Source organism: Bufo gargarizans, chromosome 5, assembly GCF_014858855.1.
Source record: "Bufo gargarizans isolate SCDJY-AF-19 chromosome 5, ASM1485885v1, whole genome shotgun sequence".
NCBI lineage: Eukaryota > Metazoa > Chordata > Amphibia > Anura > Bufonidae > Bufo > Bufo gargarizans.
In genome coordinates, this window is record NC_058084.1 from 56,975,239 (window position 1) to 56,992,900 (window position 17,662).

Sequence of the window (17,662 nt, forward strand, 5' to 3'; positions counted from 1 at the left end):
AACAGGCAATGCAAAAAAACACCTTCTATCTTATCCATCTGTACCAAGAACCATCACATTTCTATTGCCCCATGCTGGCTCCTTATAGCCAAACTTCATTTGCCTAAAATATAGGATACCCCACCAGTCCACATACTGTAACTCCCATCTTTTGGAAAACTTGCACATAGCAGTAATTTTTTACACTACACCTCGCCTCTAACCCTGCCCAATGCCTATCTATACATACCCAAACCCCCAGCCACCAGACAGAAAAAGTGCCCCATGCATTGTAAGAATACCCCCTTAGTGCCGCCCTCACAGTAAGGATACCCCATTAGTGCCACAACGCCTTAAAAATGTCCCCTTAGTGCTCTTCAGACAGTAATGATCCACTGTTAGTGCCCCTGACATAGTATGATGCCCCCTTGGTGTCTCCCATGCCAGTATGATACCCCCCAAGTGCCACCCCACACAGTATAATCCCCCAAGTGCCCCCCACACCACAAAATGCCCTCAAAGTGCCTCCCCGCACAGTATAATCCCCCGGGTGCCCCCCACACCACAGATTGCCCTCAAAGTGCCTCCCCGTACAGTATAATCCCCCGAGTGCCCCCCACACCACAGATTGCCCTCAAAGTGCCTCCCCACACAGTATGATGCCCCTTAGTTCCCTCTCACAACAGAATGCCCCCTAAGTGTACCCCAGGCATAACAATGTTCCCATAACTGCTCGCCCACTCAGTGAAATGTCCCCGTAAGTGCTGCAACACAGAGTGATACCCCATAGTGCCCCCTACAGAATAGAATGCCCCTTAAGTGCCCTCTCACAGTGGGATATCCCCTATTTCTCAACACAGAGTAATACCCTCAAGTGTCCAGTATGATGCCCGCTTAAGTTTCCCCCATACAGAGTGATGGCACGGGCAGTTTGGCACATGTTGGAGGTCCATGATTTTGCATTGGGCCCATGAGGTTCAAGTTGTGCCTCTGGGCACAAGGTAGGTTGGGCCCCCTCCGTGTCCAGGGCCTGGATGTGACTATAAGCGCTACACCTCCTACATCTATTCCTCCGCCTAAAAAGTAGAATAAAATCTCCAAAGACAACAGTGGAGACAATGGAACAGCACCATGAGTCAGATCCTGCTGTCTGGGTAAAGCCGTCCCTGGTACTTTCAGAATTTCAATTACGATACCTCAAATAGCTGTGGTTTACAGCCGCCAACGACCCAGGACAATACGTAAGACATAATATATGACCGCACTGATTTTTTTTTTTTTACATGGTTCTAAATTTACCCCGGACTCCATGAACCCTGTACTTTTTTGCACCACGAGAGCAGCTTCAGACTAAGCCTAAAGTAACTTAGAACGGTTTACAATGGGTTAAATGGGAATCAAATACCATCATAAAAGTGGAGCGGTGCTGTCTTCAGAATTTTTTGTAATTTCAGACAAACTCTAATCAAAATAGTACATTAAATTTATGTGATGTGAGTAATCTGGATGTTACATCTTGTCTTATACTCAGCCCTATTAAATGCTGCATTCAGACTTTAATGGAAAAATACTGAACTGTGACAATCTTTGAATTTTTGGTGCAATCATTTAAAGGGGTTGTCTGATTTAGAAAATCCATTTTCTTACACCCTATTAGAGAATTCTGAACTTTGTTCAGGATCTTTACCTCTTGGCCAGAGAGGAGAACACTTTCAAAGAGCGTCTCTCGCTCTGGAGGACCTGTCCTATTCTGTATTATGCAGACGACAACCTATTGATATAAATGAGCACTGTGTAATTCTTGGTCTGTCCTGCGGTGGCACTGCAGGAAAACTAAACACCTACTACCAGGTTCCCCCACAAATTACAGCTGATCGCTGGAGGTCCCAGAATGAAGACAATTTATGATCATCAGCTCATTGTCCTGGGATGTTTCTAACAAGTAGGGGTTGTCCAGGGCAGACAGCCCTTTTGATACATCGAAGAGAGGTTAACTTTGTCCATAAACGATAGGTAATTGCTGACGGATCCTCCACAGTTTTGCCTGATAGCTGATGTAATGGGGAAAATCGGACTGGACTGTAGGGATGTATACTGGGTAATTCTTTCATTTCCACTCATCTAATAAGGTCCCCATGTAGCCATGGTGAACTTTCTTGGGAATGGGAGATCCTAAGTGGTTCAGTAGGTACAGCAAAACTCCTCTAAATCAGAACTTCTTGGTCTGAAGTCTTGAAGATCCAAGCCTGGAAACCAAACTATGGGTGATGAACACTGGACACCACCAGCACTGAATATAATGGTCTGAATGTGGTGGTGGTGGTGGTGCGGGGAGTAATTTTGTAATTACGGATTATTGATGTGGTAATATGAAAACTATGAGAATCTGGACCTCACGATATGTACTATACATTTTTTTTTTTTTAGGCAAACCGAGATGAAGGTCTAGACATTAATAAGGACCAAGCTGGTGAGGATGCCAAGAAACTATATGAAGTGAGTAATCCTGATATATTGCAGATCTGGAGAGATATCAATGGGAAAACGATCAGGACTTTTGTGTTTATATATTGCATAGATGACATTTCTTTAAAATATGTCGAATTAAAGGGGTTGTGTGTAATATGGATGACCTACTGTCACGGCTGTGTCACGGTATTGTTGTTGTTCGCCGTGACACGTGTGCTGTGCATGCTGGTTGCCAGGGGCAACGTGTTGTTGTTGCAGCATGTTTTTACCTTCCTCTTTCCCCGTCTGGTGCTGGTGGGGTTAACTACCTGGCTGGGTGTGGCCACTCAGGGTTTATATTGCCTGTGGCTTTCAGGATGGAGTCAGTTGTACTCCATCCTTTGTTGGTGCTGGAGCTTTGCTCCTTTCCTGGGTGTTCCATCTGCCCAGTCCTTGAGGGCCACCTAGTGGGACATCGATGTCTTCCCGTTGTCACCTTCCCTTCACTATCCGTTTGGTGTTGTTTATGTATGGGTGAGTGTTATGTCTAGTTTGGTGTTCCATGTCTGGTCTGTCTATGGTGTATGCTCAGTCCTGCTTGGATGCTAGACATCTCACCGTGTATCTGTGCCTTCGGTGAGAGGGCCCCAGGGTTCCCCGAAGGGGGAACTACTAATCAGTGAGCAGCTCTGCCTGGTGCCTTCATGCATCCTTTCCACACGGGGGTCCAGGCAGTTACTGGTGTGCTGGTTCCTATGTTTGGTGTTTGTACTGTGTCCTGTTTGGTGTGTGGGCTCCAGTACATATGCACGGGTTCCAGTCATGTGGCTGCAGCAGGTAAGTGTGGTGTTCTAGTTCTTACCTGCCGATCCAATAGCTATTGACGGTATCACGATCGGCGTAACTGTCACATACGTGACACGGAGGGAGGAAAAGAGGGAGGCCCTGCCCTAGTGAGAGGGAAGGTGGTGACCCCTGACTCACCTTGCGTCTGGCACCTGGCTGCCCTGTCGTCCCTAGACGGGTTCCTCACCCGTACGCCGATCACGTGCCTAAAACCCTGGCTTTCCCTAGGATGAGCCCTAGATAGTGAACAGGGCGGTGGGAACACTAGTCCGCACCACTAGCTCTAGAGGAAAACACCAAGGGGAGGTCAGACAATACAAACTAAACATATAATCCCAGGTGGGCAACAACAGGAGACAACAAAAGCCCAACAGGGATCCGGAGGGTAGCACTCTGGAACAACAACCAGATTCTCAGCTCCAGTGGGTCAGTATAGATGTCCAGGCAGGAAGCTCTATAACTGGCAACAAGAGAAGTGTGAGAGGAGAATATAAGGAGTTTGGGAGTGGCAGACAAGAAACAGCTGAGGAGGAGAAGCTACGGATCCCTGAGTGAGACAAAAAGGATAGCAAGGCAAACACAGAAAACAAACACTAAGAAACACCGTGATCTTTAGACATAGAGCGCGCAGCCACCCGCTGCGACTTCCTGACCCCGGGTATAACGGAGTCAGGCGTGGCTCTTGACACCCTCATGACAGTACCCCCCCTTTCACGAGGGGCCTCCGGACACTCAGGACCAGGTCTCTCCGGATGAGAGACATGGAAAGCCTGAATCAACCTGTTGGCGTTTACCTCTGACGCTGGAACCCACATTCTTTCCTCGGGACCGTAACCCCTCCAATGCACCAGATACTGAAGAGAGCGGCGGACCCGACGAGAATCAACAATTCTGGATATTTGAAACTCCAGATTACCATCCACAACAACAGGAGGAGGTGGCAGCGGTGATGGTTCTAGAGGTGGAACATACTTCTTGAGCAACGACTTATGGAAGACGTTATGGATCTTAAAAGTCTGAGGTAGCTCCAGGCGAAAAGCCACAGGGTTAATGACGGCTACAATTTTATAAGGACCAATGAACCTAGGACCCAGTTTCCAAGAGGGAACCTTCAACTTAATATTCCTAGTAGACAACCACACATAGTCATTCACTCCTAGGTCCGGACCTGGCGACCGTTTCTTATCGGCCATGCATTTGTATTTACCACTCATATTTTTCAAGTTAGCTTGCACCTTCTGCCATACCGATGAAAGAGATGAAGAAAACCGTTCCTCTTCGGGAACCCCAGAAGACCCCCCCTCTTTGAAAGTACAAAATTGGGGATGAAAACCGTATGCACCAAGAAATGGTGACTTGCCAGTGGATTCCTGACGGCGATTATTTATGGCAAACTCGGCTAACGGTAAATATGATGACCACACCTCTTGGTTTTCAGACGCAAAACACCTTAAATATGTTTCTAGGTTTTGGTTGGTACGCTCAGTCTGTCCATTCGACTGAGGATGGAAAGCTGAGGAAAAGGATAAGTGTACCCCTAAACGGGTACAAAAAGCTTTCCAAAACTTAGAAATAAACTGGGTTCCCCGATCCGAAACCACATCGGAAGGGACCCCGTGAAGCTTCACGATTTCACTGATAAACACCTGAGCAAGAGTCTTAGCATTAGGAAGTGCGGGTAGCGCAATAAAGTGTACCATTTTGCTAAACCTGTCTACTACTACCAAGATAACTGTTTTACCCGCAGACAAAGGTAAGTCAGTGATGAAATCCATTGATAGATGTGTCCATGGTCTATTGGGGATGAAAAGTGGCAATAAAGACCCTGCTGGACGTGTATGAGAGACTTTCGCGCGTGCACAAGTAGAACAAGTAGACACGAAATCTATTACATCCTGACGCAACCTTGGCCACCAAAAACGACGAGACAATAGCTCCAAGGTTGCTTTACTACCTGGGTGCCCAGCAAGTGCCGAATTATGATGTTCCTTCAATAACTCAAGACGCAGGTTCAACGGTACAAACAATTTCTCTGAGGGGCAAGAGGCCGGGGCGTCCCCCTGGGCCTCTAACACCTTTCCCTCTAGAACAGAGTGTACAGCCGAGACAACCACTCCTCTTTGTAAAATAGGTACCGGATCACTAACATTACCCCCTCCAGGGAAACTACGAGACAATGCGTCTGCCTTGGTATTTTTTGCCCCAGGACGATAGGTGATTACAAAGTTAAATCTGGTAAAGAATAGCGACCACCTAGCTTGTCTAGGGGTGAGACGCTTAGCCGATTCTAGGTACAGAAGGTTTTTGTGATCCGTAATTACCGTGACGGGGTGGATTGCTCCCTCTAAGAAGTGACGCCACTCTTCAAACGCCAGTTTAATTGCCAACAGTTCCCTATTTCCAATATCATAGTTCTTTTCTGCTGCAGATAATTTTTTGGAAAAGAAAGCGCAAGGACGCCATTTGCCAGGAGACGGACCCTGAGACAATACAGCCCCCACTCCCACCTCCGACGCATCAACTTCAACAATAAAAGGCTGGGAGACATCAGGTTGAATTAGAACAGGTGCCGAGGTAAATCTCTCTTTTAGAGAGGAAAATGCAATTTTAGCGGCGTCAGACCATTTAGAAAAATCAGTCCCCTTCCTAGTCATGTCAGTAAGGGGTTTAACGATCACTGAATAATTTTTAATAAACTTTCTGTAGAAATTTGCGAAACCCAAAAACCGTTGTAGAGCTTTAAGGTTCTCAGGAAGATCCCAATCTAAAATTGCCTGGACCTTCCTAGGATCCATACGGAAACCTGAAGCGGATAATAGATATCCCAGGAACTGTATTTCCTGAACGGCGAAGACACATTTTTCAATTTTCGCATATAATTTATTCGTCCGTAGGACCTGCAGTACTTGCCTGACATGTACTTCATGTGTTTTCAGATCAGCCGAATAAATTAAGATATCATCTAGGTATATGACTACAAACCTGCCGATGAGATGACTAAAAATATCATTAACGAAATGTTGGAAGACAGCAGGGGCATTGGTCAGACCGAAAGGCATGACTAAATTTTCGTAATGCCCCTCAGGGGTGTTAAAAGCTGTCTTCCACTCATCCCCTTCCTTGATACGAATCAGATTGTAGGCCCCCCTAAGATCAAGTTTGGAGAACCACCTAGCACCCGCAATCTGATTAAAAAGGTCAGGAATGAGAGGAAGAGGGTATGGGTCTCGGACGGTTATCCGGTTTAGCTCACGGAAATCTAGGCAAGGACGCAGGCCCCCATCTTTCTTTTTAACAAAGAAAAACCCTGCAGCCACGGGTGAAGAAGAGGGTCTGATGTGTCCCTTGGCCAGACTCTCGGAGATATAATCTTTCATGGCTTGTCTCTCGGGACCCGAAAGATTATACAACCTGGACTTGGGTAATTTTGCACCGGGAATCAGGTTAACCGGGCAATCATAAGGACGATGAGGTGGTAGCTTCTGACAACCCTTTTCAGAAAAAACGTCCTCAAAGTCCGAAATAAATGTAGGTAGGGAAGCTATGGAGGCGATTAAGCAATTGTTATTCAAGCAATTCTCTCTGCAATGCTCACTCCACTCCAATATCTCCCTGGCCTGCCAATCCACCACTGGATTGTGCGCTACCAACCAGGGAAGACCCAATACCACAGGAGAGGGAAGGCCCTCCAGAACGTAACATGAAAGACGCTCCTTATGGTGGTCCCCTACCCGAAGATGTAAGTTATGGACAACGTGAGTGAGGTTTCTCTGAGACAGAGGAGCAGAGTCAATAGCGAATATGGGAATGGGTCTCTGCAGCGTACAGAGAGACAAACCCATAGTGCGGGCAAAATGGGCATCTATCAAATTTACCCCTGCACCACTGTCTAGAAAAAAAGAAATAGACTCCGTCTTAACACCAAAAACAATAACCGCTGGCAACACAAATTGAGATGTTCGTATGGAGGAAACGTATACCCCCCGGCTGACATCCTCCGCACAGCCTGGGGTTAGTAGTTTTCCGACGGTCTTTTGTTTTTGGGAAAGGAGGGACAGACATTAATGAAATGACCCTTCCCCCACAGAAAAAACAAGCCCCCCACCTACGGCGAACCTCAGGAGGACGGACCTGACGAGAAGTTCCTCCTAGCTGCATAGGCTCATCCAAGTCCGTACAGACTAACTGCTGCTTGGGAGAGGTTACCGATTGCTCAGGAATTTTCGATCTCTCCCTAAGACGTCTATCTATCCTGATAGAGAGGGACATAACAGCATCAAGGGAAAGGGGGGTCTCATACAGCGCCAGCGCATCCTTAACCCTTTCAGATAACCCAGAGCAGAACTGACTCCTGAGAGCCGGGTCGTTCCACTGAGTATCCGTAGCCCACCTGCGGAACTCTGAGCAATATTCCTCTGCTGGCCGATCTCCCTGTAGGAGTCTCCGTAACTTCGACTCAGCCAGGGCGACACGGTCAGGGTCATCATATATGAGACCCAAAGCCCCAAAAAATCCCTCCACTGACCGGAGAGCCTGGGAACCAGGGGGTAACGAGAACGCCCAGGATTGCGGGTCCCCCTGAAGCAGGGAAATAACAATCCCCACCCGCTGTTCTTCATTACCTGAGGAGTAAGGGCGCAGCTTAAAATATAATTTGCAGGCCTCACGGAACAACACAAATTTGTCCCTTCCCCCAGAGAATCTGTCAGGAAGAACAACCTTGGGTTCTGTAAAAACCTGGTTACCCATAGCAACCGCTGGGCTTACGGTCTGCTGCATTTGCTGCTGCTGTTGGAGGACAGACGCCTTCAATCCTGCCACCTCCAAAGACAGGCCTTGAAGCTGTTTTGCCAAGGCAGCAATAGGATCCATATTGGATTCTAAGTAGAGAAAAAAAAATTAAATATATATATATATATATATATATTTTTTTTCTCAAAAAATAAGGGCCAGTTATAATATCACGATCGGCGTAACTGTCACATACGTGACACGGAGGGAGGAAAAGAGGGAGGCCCTGCCCTAGTGAGAGGGAAGGTGGTGACCCCTGACTCACCTTGCGTCTGGCACCTGGCTGCCCTGTCGTCCCTAGACGGGTTCCTCACCCGTACGCCGATCACGTGCCTAAAACCCTGGCTTTCCCTAGGATGAGCCCTAGATAGTGAACAGGGCGGTGGGAACACTAGTCCGCACCACTAGCTCTAGAGGAAAACACCAAGGGGAGGTCAGACAATACAAACTAAACATATAATCCCAGGTGGGCAACAACAGGAGACAACAAAAGCCCAACAGGGATCCGGAGGGTAGCACTCTGGAACAACAACCAGATTCTCAGCTCCAGTGGGTCAGTATAGATGTCCAGGCAGGAAGCTCTATAACTGGCAACAAGAGAAGTGTGAGAGGAGAATATAAGGAGTTTGGGAGTGGCAGACAAGAAACAGCTGAGGAGGAGAAGCTACGGATCCCTGAGTGAGACAAAAAGGATAGCAAGGCAAACACAGAAAACAAACACTAAGAAACACCGTGATCTTTAGACATAGAGCGCGCAGCCACCCGCTGCGACTTCCTGACCCCGGGTATAACGGAGTCAGGCGTGGCTCTTGACACCCTCGTGACAGACGGTCTCCTCTTTTCCCTGCATCTAGGCCGGATGAGACTCCTGTTCTTCCGTACCTTTCATTATCTGTAGGGCTGTTCAGGAATTCCAGGGCCCGAGGTTCCTGGGTATGAGTCGTCCTACCATCTGGGTCCGCTCATATGGTGTGAGGAGTCAGGGCCAGGATTAGGGTGGTTGTAGGAGGTGACCTGCTCCCTTTTCCCTGTTTCCAGGCCTAGTTGCTCTTCCCGCTTCCAATTGGAGTTCGGTTGGGAGTTTCCCCCCACTCCCCACCATGACACCTACCCTACGGAAATGTCGTCAATATCAAATCGGTAGAGGGTCTATCTCCCAGCACCCCTACGAATTAGCTGTTTGAAGAGCCAAGGTGCTCCGGTAAGCTCTGCAGCCTCTTCCTAGGCCAGTGATGTCACGCTAATTGGTCACATGGCCTAGGTGCGGCTCAGTCCCATTCAAGTGAATATGCCTGGGCTGTAATACCAAGGACAGCCACTATACAATGTACGGTGCTGTGCTTGGTAAGCTGCAAGGAGAGTTGCAGCCTCCTCCAACAGCTGATCACCAGGAGTGGTGGGAGTCATCAACCCACTGATGGTGAGGATAGGTCATCAAAATAAAACACTCAGAAAACCTCTTTAAACCAAATCAAGATCCTTATCTAATGGCATGATCAAAAGGGAAACTTGAGTCCTTAACCATCCTATTATATCAACTTTGGTCCTGGCTACTTTTGTGGTATTACACTTTTGCACAAGTATTAGGCAACTGAGTATTTTGACCATATTATCATTTTTATGCACATTTTCTAACTTCAAGCTGTATAAACTTTAATGCTTATTGGATTTAAGCATATCAGGTGATGTGTATTTGTGTAATGAGGGGAAGTGTGGCCTAAAAGGATCAAGACTCCATATCAAAGTGTGCATAATTATTAGGCAAAATGGGTCAAAAAAGAGATTTAACTGACTCTGAAAAGTCAAAAAATTTATTTCAGAGGAATGCAGCACTCTTGAAATTGCTAAGATCTTGGGGTGTGATCACTAGGGTTGAGCAAAGCATGCTTTGGATCATAGATCCGAAGTCGCTTTGTTCAAAACGTCGTTTGAATGCTGCGAGAAGGTGAAATTCGTTCAGTCCAAAGTCTCGTGGACTTTGATTGTACAACTTGAAAACCATTTTAAAGCAGCAGTTTTAAAATGGTTTTCAAGTTGTACAATCGAATGCCAAAGTTCTTCACCGAAGTCTCTTGAGATTTCGGACTTAATGAATTTCCCCTCCACGCAGTCAATACATTTGAATACTGGACGGAGATCGGTCTCCGTACAGAATTTAAACAAAGTTTTGAACAAAGCGACTTCACATATATGATCCGAACTGTTATTCGCTCAACCCCGACGTTTTGTTGCAAGCGCTGCATTGATCTGTTGCTTCTCGTCACAATATACATTGCTTTTCAGCATTATTACTAGTATACAACGCCATAGTCCGCATAATGTACACAAGGCATTTGTATGCATTTTGATCAAAGTGCATAAGTCCAATCACACGTCACTGTTGCCTCTTTCGAGTGCAGCGCCACATGGCAACCACCACTCACCGCCAACACAGCACGCACAGGCGGCGAGACCCAGCAGCCCAACAGCACCCCTGCTTTCAGACTGATCGCCCTTGGGACTGGGCCCAACCAACAGGCACAGCATTAAATCCACAGCAGCAACCAGGCAGTACTGCATCATGTGACCAGGAGTCTAGAATTCACCTGTCCATGTGGTCTCAGAACTTCAACTGAGACCAAGTAGCCTTCAATCTATATGCAGTCTTCTGCTAACTAAAAACACCGGGGCCGAATGAGAGGAGCGAGGATACCATGAGAGAAAGACAGAACACTAATACAATTCCAAAAAGAGATGGATCGCACATCCACAAGCTCTGCATTGATCTGTTGCCTCTCAGCACAATCTACATTGCTTGTAGTGATTGACACGTGGTGCTGCGCCAAATTAGAGTAGGTCCCACCTGAAAGAGGCAACCATAACGTGGTGAGTGGGCTTATGCACTTTGATCAATATTAGAGATGAGCGAATTATTAAAAAATTCAATTCGGTTGCTTCATCAAATTCTACAAAATATTGCGCCTCCCCAGTCATTGAACCTGACCCTCAGATGCCGCGTTCATACATGATCTCAGCTTGTGAGTCCCCTGATGATTTGGGTCACACCACCCAAGGAAACGTGTTGGGACAGCACTTTATATATAAGGACCCTGGTATTTATCCTCACATTGAGCTGGGTATCCTAGGAAGCATTTAGGGATGGCTTAGAGGGGTCGCCCCTTGTCAGGGTGGGTGCAACGCTACCAGGGCGTTACAGAACAGCTCAGGCCAAGTAGGGGCGAATAGGGTAAGATACCCAGCTCTATGACTTGGGAACCCAAAATACTGTGTACAACTGAGATGGTAAGACCGTTCCTTTTTTTTTATCGAGCCCTGGAACCAATTGCACTATTGTATACATTGATATATTATAGAAAATTGGGCTATATTTCATTACGATTAAAATAAAAGTTAGCTATTAGCTTTTCCACAAGGCCACCACATTAATGTGAATTGTGATTTGAATTATGGTTGCCCTATTGATACTATTGTAACCACGATTAATTTTGGTTGTGTGATTGCTGTAAATTGTGCTGAGAAGCAACACATCAATGCAGAGCTTGTGGATGTGCGATCCATGTTTTTTCTCTTTTTGGAATTTTTTTGCAAATACTAAATAAGGAGAAGAAACATGTTGAGAAAAAAAGATGCAAATTAACTGCCAAAGATTTAAGGAGAATCAAACGTGAAGCGACCGGGAAGTCATCATCCTCCAGTGCTGTCATGTTCGAGAACGGCAACCGCCCTGGAGAGCCAAGAAGTACAAGGTGTTCATTGCTGAGACATGGTCAAGGTGAGGAAGCCTGAAACCCGACCACCACTGAACAAGACGTGGAAGTTGAAACATGAAGACTGGGCCAAGATATATCTGAAGACAGAATTTTCAAAGGTTTTGTGGACTGATCAGATGAAAGCGACTCTTGGCGGACTGGATGGATGGGCCTGTGCCTGGATTAGTAATGGGCACAGAGCTTCACTTCAACTCAAATGGCAGCAAGGTGGAGGTGGGGTGTTGCTAAGAGCTGGTAATATTAACAATAAGCTAGTTGGACCTTTTTTGGTGAAGATAGACTTAAAATCAACTCCCAAACCTACTATCGGTATTTAGAAGACACTTTCTTCAAGCAGTGGTACAGGAAAAAGTCTGCATATTTCAAGAAAACTATGATTTTTATGCAGGACTATGATCCATTGCATTCATCAAAGTCTCCACTGCATGGCTCGCCAGTAAAGGCCTTAAAGGGGTTGTCTGGGTTCAGAGCTGAACCCGGACAAACCTCTATTTTCCCCCAGGCAGCCCCCCTGACTTGAGCATCGGAGCAGTTCATGCTCCAATGCTCTACTTTGCGCTGTGCTGAATTGCTCAGGGCAAAGGCTCTTTTGTTTACAATAACACACTGCCGGGCGGAAGCTTCCATCCGGCAGTGTGTTCGGTGATGTCACCGGCTCTGATGGGCCGGCTTTAGCGCTGCCCTAGCCGTTTTACTGGCTAGAGCAGCGCTAAAGCCCGCCCATCAGTGCCGGTGACGTCACCGGGCTCCCTCAAGAAACCCAGTATGTCACCGAGTCTAAGAAAACTTCACTTCCGGCAAAGAATTTCCTATAAGAAAACGGGGCTTCAGAAACATGTGGAAAAGGTAGGACATGGATGTATGTTATATGTATGTCTGGCTTGTACTAATGGAACAAAGTCGTCAATCCCGGACAACCCCTTTAAAGATGAAAGAATAACGGCATGGCCCCCTTCCTCACCTGACCTAACCCCTATTGAGAACTTGTGGGCCCTTCTTAAACTGGAGGTTTACTGTGAAGAAAAACAGTCCACCTGTCTGAACAATGTCTGGGAGGCTGCGGTTGCTGCTGCACCAAAAGTTGTTCGTTAACAGATTAAGACACTGACTCCATGGATGGAAGGCTTATGACTGCTATTCTTTTTGGGAAATGTCAGAAATGTTTATTTGTAAATTTAGAGTTTTTTTGTTTATTATTCTCACTTGATGAAAATGAACCGGTGAGATGGAAAATGTTCCTTTTTCATTCAGTCACATAATAATTCTGCATGCATAGATCTTCTCTTAAGAAAGCAAAAACCTCACTTTTACTTAGGTTTAAGGTTTATTAACATTTTGGATTGACCGCCAGTAATGTAGTTGTTCAATAATAAAAGTAATCCTTAACTAGAAAAGCTACAATTTCTGGGGAAAATGTATAAAGTGTTCTTGCCTCCACCAGTAGTCTACAACTGGAGTGGGCAGAGTAACTGGGTGGAGTGGCTTGAGTAACTGTGGAAAGGTTGGACTGGGCAGAGTAACTTTATGGAGTGGGCAGAGTAACTGTGTTGAGTGTTTCAAGTGAGTAAAGATAGTAAACATTACACTAACCAATTGATTATACAAATTTAAAAAGTGCACATGGCAAGCTTGATAGAGTGAGAAATGCATTTCAACTTTTATTTATTTATATAGCACATTTAATTGCAATGTTGTTGCCCAAAGTGCTTCACAGTTACATTAAAACATACATTTATAAAAACATGGTGGCAGTTTAGAAATCATGTCCTGATTTTTCAGCTCACACTCTAGCTTTTGTCACTCTGCTGGCTGCTCACACACCTGGGTTCCTATGGCAACTCACTCTACAGCAAGGGCGGAGAAGAGCGGTTAAAAACAAACTGCTCCAACTTGCTCACTTCACTGGCGGTTGCCATCTATAAACGGTTGTATTTTAAAAATTATAAATCCTACAGCGAAGAGCTTTATATTGTGAGAATCACAAGACCCAGACCTACATTTTGATGTATGTCTCTGAAATATTAAAAATGAAGGCACAGTCGCAGTTTAGAAATTGTCCTTCAAATTTGAGGTGTCCAGAGTGGAGTTTTAATGAATGTCAATGGGCGTTGTGAGTTGCAAACAAGTGGTCATATTGTGAAAACTATCAGGACTATAACTTAGCCATGGACATTTTTAGTGGCAGCAGGGATAGCTTAACGTTTTGATATAAGATTTGTGTAGGTGCTTGAAAATGAGGGAGTGGTGGCAGTTTATCATGTCCTGATTTTTCATCTCACACTCTAGCTTTTGTCAGCTCCCACTCTAGTTTTGAACATTCCGCCATTCATTGCTATGGGACCAATTTCGCCACAAAACTCCGATATTTTGTGAACCATTCGGCGAAACGTTCCACAAAGTAATAGCACACCAATCGGGAATAATCCACACGTTTCGGGAAATTACTGTCTATGTAGTGTAAAAACTGTGGGAGGAGTTAGGGTGCTAAAGTTGGCTATAATAATAAGAATATATATGTGAGATAACAGTAAGTGGTCTTGCCATGCAAGAACGCTTAAAAATACAACTTGCCTAAAAATTGTGCACTCAGTGTATTTAAGCACTGTGTGGAGGTGTAATTTTCCAGCAACATTTGTTGTGTACTAAATGGCGCTTTTGCCTTTGTACTTTAAGGCAGTATTATCTGGAACCTGTATGATACTCTTAGGCTACTTTCACACTACCATTTTTACTGGATCCGACATGGTTCAGCAATAACGCTTCCGTTACTGATAATACAACCATCTGCATCCGTTATATACGGATCCGGTTGTATTATCTTTAACATAGCCAAGAAGGGGGGACGGATCCGTTTTTCGATTGTGGCAGATTGCGGCAGAGAAAATGGATCCGTCCCCATTGACTTGCATTGGGGGTCCTCACGGATCAGTTTTTCAGTTTTTCCCAGGACGGAAAGCAAAATACAACCTGTTGCGGTTTGCTCTCCAGTCTGGGAACACAACTAAACGGAACGGAATGCATTTTGGAGTATTCTGTTCTGTTCAGTTCAGTTTTGTCCCTGATAATGAATGGGGGCAAAACTGAAGCGTTTTTTTTTCGGCATTGAGCCCCCTATGATGGAACTCAATGCCGGAAAACTTTAAAGCTAGTGTGAAAGTAGCCTAATTTGCACAGTTTTGGGAGGTAACCGCGGTACCACAGATTTTTGCCTCCACCGATATTGACCTGGCCCTTCGTCATTACACACATGTGTTTCCTGTTCCTCCTTTTTGGGTAAGGCCACATGGTCTGGCAGTCACACGCTGCCTTAATCCAGGCAATCCACCGTGGCCAATGGCCACACAGTTTTACTGCAAAATCGTATAGCCATTGGGCAGCATGGGCAAGGTTTTGGTCCCATGCGGCAGCTGGACTGTGTGGCTTGTGTTGATCCAGAGAAAGACAACATCAGAACCTCCGTGTGTTAGTTGCCAATTGTCTTCTAGAAAGGGGGTACAAAAAACTTTCCTGCAAATACGTGAATTACGAGAATAAGCACTCTAACTTTACTTTAGAGCCCAATTTTATGCTAGATCCAAGAATCCAAAAATTGCCTCATGTAGGCAAGAGCAAATGAACTGTACTAGAAGTGATATAGAATTTTTGGAAACATTTCTGTGCAAAAGCGGAGTCAGAAAGGGTGTCAGGGTGGGTAGAAATTTACCATCTATGTGACCGTTGTACTGAAGAGCACATATACGTTTACTATGGGATGAGTGCAATCTCCATAATGCATTACACATGATTGTCTCCACCCAAATATATTTTGCTTATTTCTTCATTTTTTCCCCCCTAGGCCGGTACAAATCGATGGGGCACAGATGAGTCGGAGTTTAATGTTATCTTGGCAACGAGGAACTACATGCAGCTACAGGCCACATTTAAAGCATATGAAATTGTACGTGGTATGGACATTGATATGCTACGCTGGTCCTGGATGTAAAGACTGTGTGATATGATGATGAGTTTTACAATATCCAATATTTAGTAGAATAGAACTGTCCCTCTAATACATCACCCTTACATAGGTCACCATATTTAGGTGACAGATTCACTTTAACATAGGGGAGCGCTGGCTCGGCTAATTCCGTTGACCCCATAAAAATGAATGGTATCGGTGGCCGCGTAAGCATGGTGGGCTCCCATTCAGTACTATGGGGAGATCACTTTGGTGGTGGCCGGACTTGGGGAAACCAGGGGTCTTCTGGCCCCCCGCTCCGTTTTTGGTGTAGCGATATGCCCCCATTGTCTCAGACGGGAATACCCTTTAAGATGAATAATTGGATGTACAGAGCCCGCACTGATCCGATAGTGATGACCTATGCTGAAGACAAATCATCAATTCCAGAAAAAACCTTTAATAAATTACTGTTTCTGCTTTTTCGCAGCTACACGGGAAAAACATTGAAGATGCAATTAAAAGTGAAACATCCGGAAACCTGAAGAAAGCTTATCTTACAATTGGTACGTGTGATTGGAATATTCACTTACAGGACATCAAATTCTCCTCTTTAAGGTTTCTTAAAGGCTATGTACACCTTCAGGGGCATTTTTATATAATTGCATTTTATTAATTTTGGGCTAAAAAAATAATTTTTTCAATTAGTCTTTATTAAAAATGTTCAGCCGTTTCTGAGATTCAAAGGTGGCCATACAGATGGATCGGCTGACAGCTATCACTACCGACTCCCTCGTGACTTCCCCATACACATAAGTGTTTGACTCGGCCAAGTGTCTATGTGTATTCGATGGGGAGAGAGGAGAAAGCTGCTGCCAGACACTCATTTGCCCAATCATTCGCTCTCCGACAGTCCGGAGCTCCCCATACTCTTTGGATTATCAGTCAAACTTGCCGTTCACTGATGCTTAGGCAGCATTTAGATCTTCAGTCAACATTCGTTTCGGCAGATGTTGAGGAAAACAAGGATGGGGAGTGTTGGATTTAACCTGCCCGATCCTGTGTTCTCAAGGCAGATAAGCTGCTGTCAGTGGTGCCGGCAGCAGCTTATTCACCTCTCCGCCTCGAGAACATGCATGCTCGGCTGTGGTCAGGAGGCCCAGCTGTGTATGATCATCTTTAAGCCATATGGTTGCCCATCTTCTCAGCTGCAAGGCACTTTTGATTATATCTGGACGTAGTAGATGAAGTCCAGCTCTCAGGTGGTATATCCTTAATTAGCCTTCTCAAGCACGGATCCTGGAGGTGTCCACTCCACACCCAACGATAATCCTTTGAAAATAATCAAATAGATCCAGCGAGTAAAATCAGTGAATGTTAAAATGCACACACAGACATGGTGATAGACTGACTCGTTTCAACCGATAAGGTCTTAGGTCGAAACGCGTCAGCCTATCACTGTGTATTTTAATATTTTCTATCTGAAATAAAAGAATTCACAGATTCTACTCGCTGGATCCATCTTATGACTGCAGATGATAGTCCAATGAGCCAGTAGGACTCGCAGTCTAGTCAGTGGGGGATGGGTAGTCATGAGAATTTTATAACTGAAGAACAAATTCTGCAACCCCTTTAATGTGGGCTTCTATATTGTCTGTAGTGTGCAGAGATGTGTGCGCAAATACCTAGTCTATTTGTATGGAAGTATTCCCCAAGCTCTGAATCCAGCAGCCATACTGACCCATACAAATATGACACATTTCCATAACTTTCTTGCTGGCTTGTGGTATTAATTCAGTATTTTATAGGCGCATTTTTTTGGCCATCATGTCTATAGTATGGGTTATTACGTAGACACTCCATGACAATATTACCAGAGCCACTGGATGGT

General features: G+C 45.4%; 1 protein-coding gene across 1 annotated transcript in view; it reads left to right on the top strand.

The window, feature by feature from the left end:
* The window catches only part of ANXA13 (annexin A13), a 66,168-nt gene that overhangs the window by 32,597 nt on the left and 15,909 nt on the right, over positions 1 to 17,662 (top strand). Inside the window, exons 7-9 of the mRNA XM_044294896.1 lie at positions 2,407 to 2,475; positions 15,670 to 15,771; positions 16,262 to 16,337. Coding sequence (XP_044150831.1) covers positions 2,407 to 2,475; positions 15,670 to 15,771; positions 16,262 to 16,337 — 247 coding nt within the window. The remainder of the gene's footprint in view (positions 1 to 2,406; positions 2,476 to 15,669; positions 15,772 to 16,261; positions 16,338 to 17,662) is intronic.